The sequence below is a fragment of the Oncorhynchus kisutch genome, linkage group LG1 (genome assembly GCF_002021735.2).
Source record: "Oncorhynchus kisutch isolate 150728-3 linkage group LG1, Okis_V2, whole genome shotgun sequence".
Classification (NCBI taxonomy): Eukaryota; Metazoa; Chordata; class Actinopteri; order Salmoniformes; family Salmonidae; genus Oncorhynchus; species Oncorhynchus kisutch.
In genome coordinates this window covers 40,518,146-40,533,851 of record NC_034174.2, presented here as the reverse complement: position 1 = coordinate 40,533,851, position 15,706 = coordinate 40,518,146, and the positions used below count along the sequence as shown (strand labels likewise).

At 42.6% G+C, this 15,706-nt stretch overlaps 1 protein-coding gene and 1 long non-coding RNA gene across 2 annotated transcripts in view; one reads left to right on the top strand and one right to left on the bottom strand.

Moving 5' to 3' along the window:
• The first annotated feature begins 3,496 nt into the window (after window positions 1-3,496).
• LOC109871627 (uncharacterized) lies at window positions 3,497-7,870 on the top strand. Its single transcript, XR_004209951.1, has 3 exons — window positions 3,497-3,785; window positions 3,937-4,061; window positions 7,008-7,870. It is a non-coding gene; the product is annotated as an uncharacterized LOC109871627 (long non-coding RNA).
• Window positions 4,220-15,706, bottom strand: part of LOC109893880 (lysyl oxidase homolog 2A) — a 52,792-nt gene continuing 41,305 nt past the window's right edge. The window contains exons 8-14 of the mRNA XM_020487086.2: window positions 13,833-14,000; window positions 11,061-11,226; window positions 10,601-10,841; window positions 10,180-10,295; window positions 9,937-10,073; window positions 8,365-8,476; window positions 4,220-6,819 (exon numbers count right to left, since the gene is read on the bottom strand). Of these exons, the coding sequence (XP_020342675.1) occupies window positions 6,746-6,819; window positions 8,365-8,476; window positions 9,937-10,073; window positions 10,180-10,295; window positions 10,601-10,841; window positions 11,061-11,226; window positions 13,833-14,000 (1,014 nt within the window). The 3' untranslated portion in view covers window positions 4,220-6,745. The remainder of the gene's footprint in view (window positions 6,820-8,364; window positions 8,477-9,936; window positions 10,074-10,179; window positions 10,296-10,600; window positions 10,842-11,060; window positions 11,227-13,832; window positions 14,001-15,706) is intronic.

Sequence of the window (15,706 nt, the reverse complement as noted above, 5' to 3'; positions counted from 1 at the left end):
ATTTTTTAAATGTACAGCGACAGAATTCAGAACATGAGCCGTTCTTACAGTATTCTCCCTGTACACTAAGTCAGAACTATAGGATAAGGAACTGGGCCATATAAGCAGACAATATTGTAAGACTCTTACAATATTCGATGATTACATTTCTCTAAGGCTACATGTGCACGTGCACCACCAAGTCAGAACGGTAGGCGAAATTAAGAGGGTAAATGGACCAAATTCTTAGGGAAAGGCACATGGGCTACTAACATCTTACTACACAACATACACTTAGTATTACTTTCTTAGCTACAGTATACATATCTCCCTGGCATATTACATCATTTATGCAGCAGCATACAATACATTTTTGGACTCACCTTGAGCTGTGCTCACTTCCTTCCAAACCACTCATTGTTGAATTTGCGATTTCCAACCAGGTTAGTTGAACATTTATGGCAACGTTTTTATATAGGCAAACCGGTAACTTCCAGTAATGGACACCAACATTTTATTGGTTGTATTACATTATCTGGCGTGCAAACCGTTGCAAGTCACCCACCATATTCTGAAATAAGGTTTGATTTGAGAATTCGCTACCTGATTCACAAAACCACCGAGAAGCACCCTAACCTCGCTACCTTCTGGGTGGGTGGGTGAGGGCTGGAGCTGCAGGGTAGTCATCTGCTACTCTCGCCACCGGTAGCGCACACACAACAAGGTCTTACATTCATGTCTCCCTTGTAAAATAAGTCTTCTGACCTTCAATGGGACTTCCTGGATAAACAACTGTCAAATACAAATTCATATGATGTATTATCAGGTCACACTGTAAATTAAAATGATCCAAGCCTGGCTGCCAAAGTAGTTCTAAAGTAACCCCATGGGCATCTTAATGTGAATTATTGCCCATTATTTTCACAACGTTACATGATGACTTTAGTATGGTGTGTGGGGGACGACAGCTTATATGAGGAGGCTCCCAGAGAGATATGGCGATGCAGAGCAGCAAAATGCCCCCCCCCCAGCCCAGATCCAACCCCCCGGCCCGGAAGAGCGGAGGTAACACCAAACGCCCCGATAAGGCCATCTACATCCCCAAGGCAGCCAGGGACAGGCAGCGGGACAGCGGGGGTTCCCTCCACGTACCACCAGCAGGGGTGGACTTCGACCTGCCCCTGCCCCCTCTCAGCTGCACCTCCTCGGGCTGCACCTCACCCTCAGAGTCCTGCTGCTCCTGCCCCTGCTCCTCAGACACCACAAAGGGAACGCCATCAGAAACGCCTTCCAACTCCAACCAGGATAGTGTGCCCTCTATTACCTCTAGCGCTGGGCAGGAGGACGACTTTATTCGCTTCTCAGCAGAAGAGCCCTACCCCTGGCCCCCTGCCTGGTACCAGACTGTCTGGCCGTAACCCTGGAGGACCAGACTGAGAAAGAGGAGGACGAAGTAGCAGAAGAAGTACTGACGGAGGTGGAGTCTGTGTGCAGTAGCAACGTGGCCCCCCACCAACACCATGTCTCGCATACAACACCAACCAAGGGTGCTGCTCGTGACACTGCTGATTTTAGCCAAAAGGTACAGTAACTAGGTTTCCATCCAATTAGCGACTGATTTTCATTGTAATATTCTAAAATCGGCATTAAAATAATTTTCTCACCAGAGTTTCTATCAAATTGACTTGTTGCGGATAAAAAGCTGTGCGCGATGACGTAGTGCGCATAAAAATAACTTTTGTGGTTAAATTACCATGTACAGAATATTTAAAAATGACCAGTTAAATGGGTTTATATCACATTTTCAACTGTACTTATGGTTATGTCTGAAAAAAAGTTATATTGCAAATGTGCCCACTCTGGTCTTGGCACGTCCCTTCTAGCCAACAGCTCTCAGATACAGTGCGGGTAGACAACCTACATGCTGAAATTATTTTGGATAAGGGAGAGAATTATTTTAAATTGTCCAATGGCAGCCAAGCATCAATGAAAATGTCACCAGAATAAGACTCTCAATATTTATTGGAAAAGAGCAAGCTCATCACTGTGCACTTTCATCACCCTGTGAAGTTCATCATAATGTATTTATTCTGTAGTCTAGTAAACTGCTTGCTTTCCCAAGGTGCATAAAGGGGTTTCACCTGCCATTTCTCGCAATAATAATTTTACCAACACAAAAATATCCCACATTCTCTAGGGAATTTTGTGTTGTCAACATTTGGAAAGTTTAAATTTTCTGTTTCCACCAGGCCTGTCGTGACATTTATCTGACATGTAGTTTACTCACATAAAAAGGTTGGATGGAAACCTGTTTAGTGTCGTGAGCTTCTGACAAATTCCATGACAATAGAGTGGGGGAGGGGTGATCTATCATTTCTGTTCTTCAAATGACTAAAATGTTGTTGTTTTTTTCTAAATCTGTATGGAAATGGAACACAAATTACCATGACATTTTAGATTGTCCGCAAGTTAAATACATCAACTTGGGAGGTATAGACTATATACAATATTGTCTCAGATATAGGCTATATTTCACATGTATTATATTTAAAGGGATTACTGAGAAACACTTAATTGGGATAGGTATATCTGTCAATAACTGGTTGAATTTCTCGTCAGATCACAGCCCACTTGACAGAGACAGACGTGGCCATCGAACACGCCCACAACGACTACTCGTGTTTTGGGAACGTGTGGATCAACCAGGACGAATATGCCCACGTTATCGAGATCTACGACTTCCCGGCCATGTTCAAAACAGACGACCTGCTGGATGCCTGTTCAGACTACAGGTAAAAGCCTTGGAGTAGGGTGACGTTGCCCCTAGATGCTGATCTTGGATCACTTTGACCTTTTCCTCACTGATGGTTAGGATTGGGGGAAGGGAAGCGTATCCTGGATCTGTACCTAAGGGAAACCTCACCCCGCAGCACAGGTGAAAGCCTCCCCATGCCCTTCACTAAAGCCGACAGCACACTCACAAGGGCTGTCTGTCTCTCTCCCAGTCTTATCTTGGTCTGTCTTTCAGTGACTGGGGCATGAAGATTATGTGGATGGACAACACTCGCGCCCTAGGCGTGTTCTCCAGTCAATCTGCAGGTATGGTTTTTGAGTATATCTTTTTTTTCATCTTTTGAGTCGTATTTGAAGTAACTGCCCAGTGTAAATCTAACTTTATTTAAAGTTCATATTCTATGAACTCCTATCCAAATAATGTTGACATTTATTTTTGTGTGGCTAAAGCATAAATTTAAGGAAAAAAACACTTCTAAAATCCCCCCCCAAACTTCTATCTCAGACTGTTTAATAAATGCTTATAGTTTCCTCATAGAACATGTCATCTCCTTGGGGAGGACGAGCTGGCCAGTCAGTGATCTAGAGGATGAGCTGGCCAATCAACGGTCTACTTGTGTGAATATTTGAATGACCAGTGTACACCCACACAGAATAGCTGCTTTTTAACATAGCTTCCCTTCCAATATTGTTTATTTAACTATTTCACTCTCATTTTGTAAGTAGTTATATTTCATAGAAATCTGGAAACACTAGACAGTTACTTTAAGTTATATTTTACTCCAATGAGTCACGAGTCCCCTTTGGCACATTGGAGTTAGTTGTGTGACCTTCTGACGGTCGATGAAGGGAAGTTGGTGTTCTTTCTTATGACAAAAGAGATTAAAATCTTTGAATCGGTTCCTGTGTTTGTTTAGCCCTCCATGCACTTTCCATTCGGCACCCTCTCCTGAAGACACGCACTCTGTCTGACGGGAGCAAGAAGGCCAAAGGGAAAGCCATGAGATGCGCGGGTATTGTTCTTGTTTTTTGATCCATCTATACTGTAAAAGAAAGTATGTGGTCTGTCGTGCTTTCGTTGTGAATAGCTAACTTATTACCATGTTAATACCATGTTATTACCTCTTTCCTTGCTCTAATGTAAAGTCCTTCTGTACTTCCCAGAGTTTATCCAGCCGGTAAAGGAGAGGCCATGGACAGACTCTGCAGTGGCCCGGAGAATGGTGATCACAGCCCTGGGGCTGCGGAGAGGTAGAGCGCTCTCACAACATTTCTGACCGCTACAGCAGGTGAGATGACATTTCAACGTAGGCACAGAGATCCAAAGTAAACCACAGAATCGGGACGACTAAACTGTGTTATCGGGTCTCGGCAAGATATTTTGTTCACATTGTTGCTCATCATCACATCATATTGCTGAGTCTCTGTTTAGGAAATCAAGAACATGTCATGGTTTGCTTGTTTATTTTTATTAGAGAAAATATGAAGCAAGCACAAAATGCTTTAAAACATTCAACTGTGTATACAGTATAGGATAATCACCCATCTAGTAAAGAGCACCCTTGTAAAATAAAGGGCCCTGTAGTTGAAGTGTCGCAAAAATAGAATGCAAAGATGCATTTTCACATGTCATTTGTGACTTGTACAATCGAGAAAACAAACATAAGAGTCCCTGACGGTAATAATTTAATTTAATGGATGTTTGAAAAATGAACTAAGCTGAGCAGAATATGGTGATAAGACTAAAATGTATATGTATCTTAGAATTCTAAGATGAAAGGTATTAAATATATTGCCAGAGTTGATATTAGGTGATGCAAGATACACTGTTAACTTGAGGCAGAATCCCAAGACCAATTATGAATAACTTACTCCCTTTCACCTAAATCATGCTGTTTGTCGCCAATTTGGACAAAAGTTTGTGTACATTTTAACTTGGGGATTCTGCCTTAAATGCTCATTGCCTCTTTAGAGACGTAAAAAAAAGCAGGTTTGATGAGAGGGGGGGTAAGTTTCTCCTTAGTGGTAGCTGTATGGTTGTAATAATACTGCCATATCCTTAGTGATTACCGTACAGCAAGAAAACAATCAGTTCTTCCTTATTTTATATTCACAATGGCTTCTACCACATTATCACGCCACAGACTTGCAAATAATATTCTCCGTGGATGTAAGACTATTCCGCTACTTTCCCCACCCCCACTTCATAGGCACGTGCACTGGTGGCCCATGTGTCTGTCATCCATGTCTATTTATTTATTTATTGAATAAATAGTTTTGACAGTAACCCTCCAACAAGTCTAATGCTTCTTAGGTAGTTCTATGAGTTTTAGTTTAGAAAACAATCTCCGCAGAAGCGGCAGTTACAGGGATCTTGATTGTCGCGGCGACATCAGGGGAAACTGGGCAGAAGGCAGTTGTTACAGAACTGCTGTATTTGAAGCACATCTTTAATTGAGCCTCTCATTCTCCTTAATTGCCGGCCTCAACACTTTAAGGAAAGAGACTAACTGTATAGGAAGCTCTGGGATAGTGCTGAGCGATTAGTGATTTTGGAGGTCTGTTTGGTTTCGGTTCAATTATTATTATTTTTTTAAAATCAGTTTTGCTAATAAAAAAAAAAAACATTCAATGCAATATGCATTGTGGGTTGAATGCTGTTACACAGAATAAAACAATGAATAAAAGTCCCATGATGGTAGACTGCCCATTACTGCTTATCAATTACTAACCATCATTTATTCACATTACTTTAATAAAATATTTCAGTTGTGGTGTATATTACATTTATTTTTTATGAATTTATTATTTAATTCCAAGTCATCTCATCTCTAAAGAGCTGCTGCCTAATGCTGTCTGAAAAGAAATCACTATTTTGCAGTTCTTCAAATGAAATTAGGCACTTTTATGACAACTGAATACCAACTATCAACCACTTAGATCATGTGTTTACCTCATGGAACAACAGCTGCTCTCTATATCCCTTAATGATCGCACATTCTTCTCTCTTGTGTAGCAGTCATAACAGGAACACAGAATGGATCTGATTTATCTTTAGAGAAACTGTGTGCATTGAGCTTACAGGAAACAGAACGGATCTGATTTATCTTTAGAGAAACTGTGTGCAATGAGCTTACAGGAAACAGAACGGATCTGATTTATCTTTAGAGAAACTGTGTGCATTGAGCTTACAGGAAACAGAACGGATCTGATTTATCTTTAGAGAAACTGTGTGCATTGAGCTTACAGGAAACAGAACGGAACTAAATTAAATACAAATAATTGATTCAACGTCAGTTGTTTAAAAACTGAAAAATAACACATTTCAGTTAATCGCTCAGCACTACTCGGGGGACAGGGTGTCTGCATACTGGACCAACAATACATTGACAGATGCAAATAGGTTATCATCTTTAGCAGACAACAGTTCTTAAGGGATTGAACAGAAAAACGGGTCAATCTCATTGCGGGGGGGGGGGGGGGGGTCCAGAGAAACAGCGTTACGATGGTGTTCATAGGTGCATAGTTAATTGCCTGCTCAACACACTGTCCTAAAAACAATTAAATAAACAATACAGGACACTGTCTCAAAGTGCAGCAGGTGTCGAAAAATATCACTTTTTTCCTTACGGTGGACCACAAAGGTTGGGTACAGGTAACTAAATAGCTCTGATTTGATAGCATCAGCACTCTGCTGTACATGTGACAGAAATGTTTGAGAACAGTAAAGACAGAGTTGCTTCTTCAAGCTGGATCTTTAAAACAGGTTTTTTTTCGTCTGCAACGTCCTTATATAAAACGTTGGCACTGAGGTGAGCTTTGCTTTTCAATTTTCATCCAGCACCGTTAGGGAGGGAACAGACGGCACAGTGCTCCCTCTAGCGGTTGGTAATTTCACAACAGTCTTGCTGGTCATTCATCAGTTTCGCAAAATAAAATGTTCCTCCTGGTCTTTCCATTGAGTCCGTCCACACTACCTGTATCCCAGCTGGTTATTCATGAGGCCACTGAAAGAGGATTCCTCTGACTCGGAGCTCACTGAGCCACCTGAAGAGGAGAGACAAACGGGACACATGAGGAACTGCACTCATTCAATCGTGGGCACAGTTTGAAAAGCACAGGGTACACTGGTTGTCAATATAAATGAATCTATATAGTTACAATGGTAGAAATCACTGAAGTCTTCACAAGCCTTCTCTTTTAACTGAACTGATAGTTTTCATGATCTTTTACAGGAATGCCAGGCTACAACTGGACGACACACCTACTGATGTCCTTGCTAATAAATAACTGTCAAACCAGTGCCATCCTATGTCTTGTTCCTGGTTTCAAGTTCCTATTGTTAATGCCACTGTAGCATTCGAGTGCCTGATTTACAGTATAGGGCCAACCTAAACCACACTATGCTGGCTTGGATATTTTATTTTCATGTGGTCTTTTCTAGCATGGTTCCAACAACTATGGTGGATGTATAACCAGGCCAACTCAGTAAAGCTTGGACTGGCTCCTTTTTTTTGGGGGGGGGGGGGGGGGGGGGTTGGCAACAGTTATTAATGTGTTTTACTTAGTAATTTGTTCTATGCCAACCACTTACATGTCAGTTTAACACTCTGAATGCGTCCATATATAGATGGATAAGGTAATACTCAGAGTTGGTGATGCATCGCAAACAGGCACCAGTTGTATAATTCCTATCAGTGGAGATTGTTGAGGGGAGGTCGGCTCATAATAATGGCTGAAACGGAGCAAATTGAATGGCATCAAACGCATGGAAACCATGTGTTTGATGTAGTTGATACCATTCCGCTCCAGCCATTACCACGAGCCCGCCCTCCCCAATTGCAAACTTGCATAGCAAAAATATGTAACGGTGCAGTGACTTAAATCAAATGTAAAGATGACATTAAATTAACACACAGAGATCTTCTGTCTGGAGATGGGAATAAAAAGGCAGGATGTGGACAATTTTGTTAGGAAAGCAAAGCAACTCTATCATTTATGTTGTAGGTTTCAGATAAATATATGTGATTAATGTACTTTTTGTAAAAAGATCTATGTAAATAAAGTTTAATTTGATAAACTGCAGCGACTTCACTTGTAACTTGACGCAACTTTTCAGGATCGCCATTTTACGCTCATGTCGTAAAACTAAACTAAAAACGTGTTGAGGGGTGAAATGTATTTTCATAAGCACTGTTATTTTCTCGAAAGACATTAAATTCCAGACAGAATAGTGGTGTATATATATATTTTTCAATGCTAAAAATGGCCACACACAAACATCCGAATCATTCAAGTTGAGCAATACACTAGATGAGGCAGGTAGCCTAGCGGTTAAGAGCGTTGGGCCAGTAATCGAAAATGTCGCTGGTCCGAATAACCGAGCTGTCAAGGTGAAAAGTCTGTGTCCAAGACCGGGATGCCGTACTATTAAAACATTTATTTACATTTTGCAATTGCCTTTTCACGCATTTATTTTCTCTGAATTTAAACCTCTTTGGAATGTGGTCATCCATAGACAAAATGGCTTTGAACAAGACAAGTGTCCATCACATTCAATAATGTTGTAGCCAGTAATCTCCGGTCTCTCACCTATATAACAGTTGTACATCCATATCCTGTGGCCGTCGTATCGACACCTGCACTTCATAACGTTGTTGGTGTAGTCGGACTCTGCTACCTCAAAGTTTGGGTTGATCACAACCTAGGGAGAGAAACAACGTATTGATGATGTTATCAGGGCACGCACATACTCTTGCTATGACCAAAAGACCGATCTGTGTTGGCAGCAACTATTAGTGAAATTCTAACATTTATAAAATGCTGGGAAAGTGACCAGCAAAACGACTAAAAGTGGATTCCATTGAAATGAATCGACTCCTGTTAACCCCATGGAATAAGAAGTGGAAAAAAGAACTACTCCAAGCTTATTACAGTGAAAAAAAGCATGAACGCAACATGCAACAATTTCAAAGATTTTACTGAGTTATAGTTATAAGGAAATTAGTGAATTTAAATAAATTCATTAGGCCCTAATCTATGGGTTTCACATGACTGGGAATACAAATACCTTTTAAAAATAAAAGGGTAAGGCGAGGATTAGAAAACTAGTCAGTATCTGGTTTTCTAACTGAAACACGCTGTCGATCCAGAGTGTTCCAAACATGCTCAATGGGTGACATGTCTGGTAAGTGTGCAGGCCATGTAAGAACTGGGACATTTTCAGCTTCCAGGAATTTTGTATGGAACCTTGCGACATGGTGCTGTGCATTAACATGCTCAAACATGAGGTGATGGTGGCTGATGAATGGCACGACAATGGGCCTCAGGATCTCGTCACAGTATTTCTGTGGATTCAAATTGCCATTGATAAAATGCAATTGTGTTCGTTGGGGCACTCTATCCACAACATTGACATCAGCAAGCCGCTCAGTTTAAACCGGGATTCATCTGTGAAGAGCACACTTCTCCAGCGTGCCAATCCACAGTTTCATCGGCTGTTTGAGTGGCTGGGCTCAGACATCCAGCAGGTGAAGAAGCCGGGTGTGGTCCTGTTGCTTGGCGTGGTTACACGTGGTCTGCGGTTGTGAGGCCGGTTGGACCTACTGCCAAATTCTCTAAAACGACGTTGAAGGGGTCTTATTGTAGAGAAATGAACATTAAATTCTCTGGCATTCCTGCAGTCAGCATGCAAATTGTACACTCCCTCAACTTCTGTGGCCTTGTGTGACAAAACTGCACATTTTAGTGGCCTTTTATTGTCCCCATTACAAGGCAAGGTGCACCTGTGTAATGATCATGCTGTTTAATCAGCTTCTTGATATATCAAACCTGTCAGGTGGATTATCTTGGCAAAGGAGAAATGCTCACCAACAGGCATGTAAACACATTTGTGCACTAAATTTGAGAGAAATAAGCTTTTTGTGCATCTGGAACATTTATAGGGTCTTTTATTTCAGCTCATGAAACATGGGACCAACACTTTACATGTTGCGTTTATATTTTTGATCAGAGTATAAGATTCACATGTTATACAAGGACCTTGCTCCCATATCATATTTGATGTAGAGATTCACATGCCTATCCTAACATAATTGTTATTTTAAATGATGGAAGAATAATTATTTTGTTGTTGAAATAAGACAAATTAAATACGATTCTCACCTGGAAGATGTAGTCTCCTGGCACAACGTCTGTCACATCTATCCACTGACAGTCGATGTCGTGTCTGTACGTATCCCAGCACCCAACAGTGATGCCCTGCTGCCCGAAGTTAGCACACTCGTACCTCTTCTCAATACCTGGCCGGCCAGAGAGACAACAGTGCTAAAGTACAGAATCAGGAACATAGACAAGGTTTGCCGTGATCATTTTCATCATTTGTTTTTCACATGAAATCCTCTTTACCCTCTTCACATTGGGTGTCCTCCAGACAGAAGCTGGCCTTGTGTCCCTCTGCCACCTTGGTGCCGTTGAGGCTCAGTAGATCATAGTGGGTGAACACCTCCATGCTGTGGTAGTGCCTGGACAGGGAGACGGAGACAGTCCATCATCATAACCAGCCTGTACACCCACAGCAGGCACTGCCTCCACATGACTACAAATCAGACCACAAATCTATGATCTCACAAGACTGCGACAATGACCACCCTCTCCAGAGGACTTTTATCGCAGCACAGTGATTGTTCTCAACTCACGTAACACAACGATGCTCGCTTGCATGCCATTGTCCAACCCCTCCTTCATCATACCTTTCACTACTTAACTCAATGACTAAAACTGAAGGACCCAGGAATTCATCCTCCCATCCGACGCCATGTTTCTATACCTGTGGCACTCGTGCCAGATCCAGGAGTTGTGTGCGGCCCTGGGGCGAAAGTCTGTCAGTCCGTTGTTGTGTATCTGGGAGGAGAAGCGCAGCAGGCGGCGGTAGGAGGACGATGTGGCGGCGGCGGCGCTGCTGGACAGACAGTGCTCCTCGTTGGCACACTGCAGTATGTACATGGGCCGGTCCTCCAGGTACGTGGTGTGTTCCACCACTTGGGCGTTTAGAACCAAGTCTGGGGCCGCTGTATGCCGAGGCAAAGGATAGGTTGTTGTTAATATGGAGATCAGAGGCTGCACTTTGAATAGAGACCCAATCAAGGATTCATACAACAGCAAAATGGCCGCCCAACACTTTTTGGAGGTAACATGGACTTGTTCAAAAACAACATTATTATTATTTTTTTTATGTTTTGCAACGGTGTGCCATAATGAATGCGACCCAGCTACTGTAAGTGACTTACTCTCAGAGCAGGAGACTCCAGCAGCGAAGCGTCCTCCCCCTCGGGGGCAGTCGAGGTGTTTCCCATGATGGAGGCACTGGGCCAGAGTCATCTCTGTCCCCGAGCACCTGACCCCGCTCATCACCACGTCATCAGCACTCACGTCTCCTGACCAGTACCACGTCTCCTGGTAGTGAGAAATAACACAGACAAACCGATCAAACATAGGCCGAGCTTCAATTCTTCCAACTCAAAATGGAAAACTGTCATTTCATCATCCTACCACAAGGAGGTTTCCCTAATCTACATTTCCATTCTTGCAAGTCATGAGACTGCACAGCTGTTGTTGCGATACGGGAACATCTGCCTAGATGTAGTTGATTGTGATTGTCCAAAACCCCTTCACAAGATAGACATAGATGAATATTGATTAGGCCACTCTTTCCTTGGATGATGTTTACTAGACTTCATGTATCTGATGAGACTTTATAAAGCAAGTAGCAAGATCCTTAAGCAAACAAAGTCTCTCCGTCTGAAGTCAAATGTTGCTATGTCGAGAGAGAGAGATAATGTATTACATCTGTCCTCATGGATCTGATTCAGCCTCTTTATAGTATCATCTGTATGTCTCTGACAATGCCCAAAGCCAAGGGAATACTCCTGTAAAACTCATTATTTCCAAGGTCTCCCACGGAAGGAGTAAGTATGGGTGGGTTGGAGGGAAGGAGGGGGGCTAGGGAGATCTACGGAACAGAGTTTTAGACTTTGGTATCATATGTTCCATCTGTCCCTCTGCCTGCAGAAACACTTAGTCTGCGTTACTAATGGAACCCTATTCTCCTGCTTTTGACCAGTCACTATATAGGGAATCTGGTACCATTAGGACGCAACCTTAGAGTGGGTTGAGTCACTGACGTGATCTTCCTGTCCGGGTTGGCGCCCCCCTCGGGTTCGAGCCGTGGGGGAGATCTTAGTGGGCTATACTCTGCCTTGTCTCAGGGTAGTAAGTTGGTGATTTAACGATATCCCTCTAGTGGTGTGGGGGCTGTGCTTTGGAAAAGTGGGTGGGGTTATATCCTGCCTGGTTGGGCCTGTCCGGGGGTATTGTTGGACAGGGCCACAGTATCTCACGACCCCTCCTGTCTCAGCCTACAGTATTGCAGTGTTGCAATAGTTTATGTGTCGGGGGGGCTAGGGCCAGTCTGTTATATCTGGAGTATTTCTCCTGTCTTATCCGGTGTCCTGTGTGAATTTAAGTCTGCTCCCTCTAATTCTCTCTCTCTTTCTCTCTTTTCTCGGAACCTGAGCCCTAGGACCATGCCTCGGGAGTACCTGGCCTGATGACTCCTTGCTGTCCCCAGTCCACCTGGTCGTGCTGCTGCTCCAGTTTCAGTGTCTGTCTGTCTGTCTGTCTGTGAGTGCGTGCACGTGGGTGTGTATGCTAGGTCCAAATACATTTAAAGGATCCCCAAACACATAATGACATTTTCATGTAAACTGCCATTAAAAGGGGCATTAGTACACAATCATCAAAATCACACAATTACTGTGCAAAAGAGTTCTATCAGCCCAGTCCAATTTCCAGTCATTAAACTCTCCCACCCATCAACCCAGTTCTTCCATGATTCATAAATACTTTCCAGACATATATCACCACTGCCAGTGGCATTCAGCAGTTGTTAGTACACTGCAAATTAGAGAAAGTCTCTCAAACTGTAGAACCTCACGAAAAAATGTATAAAGAACGCAGATAGTGCTTTCCTTTCAGCGTGTATCGAGGTGCTTTCCTTAGAGAGGTGTATCACACTGTGGGACTAAAGAGAGCTCTTGAATCACCCTTTAAATACAACAGATAATCAAAATAGCAGCACTAATCAGCAGATAAGCGTACCTACCCTACATACAGTTTGCTGATGGTGGTAGGCCAATTAAACTTCAAAGAGCAGGAATGAACTCCCCACCATCAAATGTAGCCTGTAGCCTTTCCTCACTCCATCACCTCAGTTAGTGTGGAGACTATAAGCTGTAAAGTCAGTGTGGAGACTATAAGCTGTAAGGTCAGTGTGGAGACTATAAGCTGTAAGGTCAGTGTGGAGACTATAAGCTGTAAGGTCAGTGTGGAGACTATAAGCTCTAAGGTCAGTGTGGAGATTAAGCTGTAAGGTCAGTGTGGAGACTATAAGCTGTAAGGTCAGTGTGGAGACTATAAGATGTAAGGTCAGTGTGGAGACTATAAGATGTAAGGTCAGTGTGGAGACTATAAGTGTTAAGTCAGTGTGGAGACTATAAGCTGTAAGGTCAGTGTGGAGACTAAGCTGTAAGGTCAGTGTGGAGACTATAAGCTCTGAGGTCAGTGTGGAGACTATAAGCCCTGAGGTCAGTGTGGAGACTATAAGCTCTAAGGTCAGTGTGGAGACTAAGCTGTAAGGTCAGTGTGGAGACTATAAGCTCTAAGGTCAGTGTGGAGACTATAAGCTCTAAGGTCAGAGCCCCTTTTACTTTCCTTCAGTGAACATCTCCAGCTGTTTACAGCTAAATGACGTATATAAGAGCCATATGGATATATGGGGTTTGCTGGTGGCATATATATAACTGAGACACACTTGATGATGTACTTTTGCGAAGTATTATGAAGACTATTTCCCAACAAAATGTATAATGGACCCTTTTAATATTATTACATGTTGTTGATACTTACACAGAAGCATATTTACCCTTTGTCAAAGAATGTTAGGCTCTTGATTGTCTGGCTGACCAGCCAATGTGATGATATTTTGTTGTGTATAAACTCACCTGGAAGGCGTTGTTGGCAAAACCGAGACCCAGCTGTCTGCACACGACTGTAGCCTCTATGGTACCCCAGCTGTCACTGCACACCGTACCCCACACCAACGAGCCGTTCTTCTCCGCCAGCACCTCCACACGCCCTTCAAATGGGTTCCGCCCACCACTCAGACGCAGCTGCAACCAGAGATGAGATGTTTATAAAGGCAGTCCCATTCTGCTCATATATTTGGTGTTTATTGGACAGGGTAGAGATGGAGAGGGAAGACAGGAGGAGAAAGTGTGCTGAAATAGCAGTGGGTCCAATTCGAACCCACACTGCAGCAGTATGTGTTCTGGGTCAGCGACTTAGACTGCTAGATCACCCGCTAGGCCACAGATGATCTGTTTATTATGAGGCCAAAAATCCACTTGATTCAAAGAGGTAGTATATTCCCTCACATATGTGTTAAGTATTCTGTTCTTCATGGAAAATTCAAATATTTGCCATAAATCCTATCTTTAGGCTTTACCTAAAGTATTTCCAGAGGCAATAAAACATCAAATATTTCTTATACTATGAAAATGTTTGGCAAAAATGTGTGGTTGGTTTTAGAATCGGAATCAGAATAACAAAAGAAATGTGCAAATCCACGGATGCACCCCTACTTCCCGTGGCTATGCCTACCGGTGGCTTCAAAGCCTCTCAACGGTCAATACATAGCATCAGTAATCCAGGGTTTATATAAATCATTGTGTAAAACCCATACAGTGCATTCGGAAAGTATTCTGACCACTTCACTTTTTCCACATTTTGTTACGTTACAGCCTTGGTCTAAAATGTATTCAATTGTTAAAATGATTCAATTGTTTTTTTCTCTAATCCATCTACACACAATACCCATAATGACAAACCAAAAACAGGTTTTTTGAAATGTTTGCAAAAGTATAAAAAATTATTAAATATCACATTTACATAAGTATTCAGACCCATTACTCAGTATTTTGTTGAAGCACCTTTGCAGCAATTACAGCCTCGAGTCTTCTTGGATATGACGCTACAAGCTTGGCACACCTGTATTTGAGAAGTTTCCCACATTCTTCTCTGCAGATCCTCTCAAGCACTGTCAGATTGGATGGGAAACGTCGCTGCACAGCTATTTTCAGGTCTCTCCAGGTCTGAGAGTCCTTTAGGTAGGTGCCTTTTGGCAAACTCCAAGCAGCCTGTCATGTTTCCATCTGGCCACTTTTACCATAAAGGCCTGATTGGTGGAGTGCTGCAGAGATGGTTGTCCTTCTGGAAGGTTCTCCCATTTCCACAGAGATACTCTGGAGCTCTGTCAGAGTGATCATCGGTTTCTTGGTCACCTCCCTGACCAAGGCCCTTCACCCCGATTGCTCAGTTTGGCCGAGCGGCCAGCTCTAGGGAGATTCTTGGTGGTTCTACACTTCTTCAATTTAAGAATGATAGAGGCCACTGTGTTATTGTGGACCTTCAATGCTGCAGACATTTTTTGGTACCCTTCCCCAGATCTGTGCCTCGACACAATCCTGTCTCAAAGCTCTACGGACAATTCCTTCGACCTCATAGCTAGGTTTTTTCTCTGACATGCACTGTCAACTGTGGTACCTTAAATAGACAGGTGTGGGCCTTTCCAAATCATGTCCAATCAATTGAATTTAACACAGGTGGACTCCAATCACATTTCAGAAACATCTCAAGGATGATCAATGGAAACAGGATGCACCTGAGCTCAATTTCCGAGTCTCATAGCAAAGGGTCTGAATACTTAAAAATACTTATAAATACTTATAAATTTGCTAACATTTCTAAAAACCTGTTTTCACTTTGTCATTATGGGGTATTGTATGTAGATTTATGAGGGAAAACATTACTTGAATCC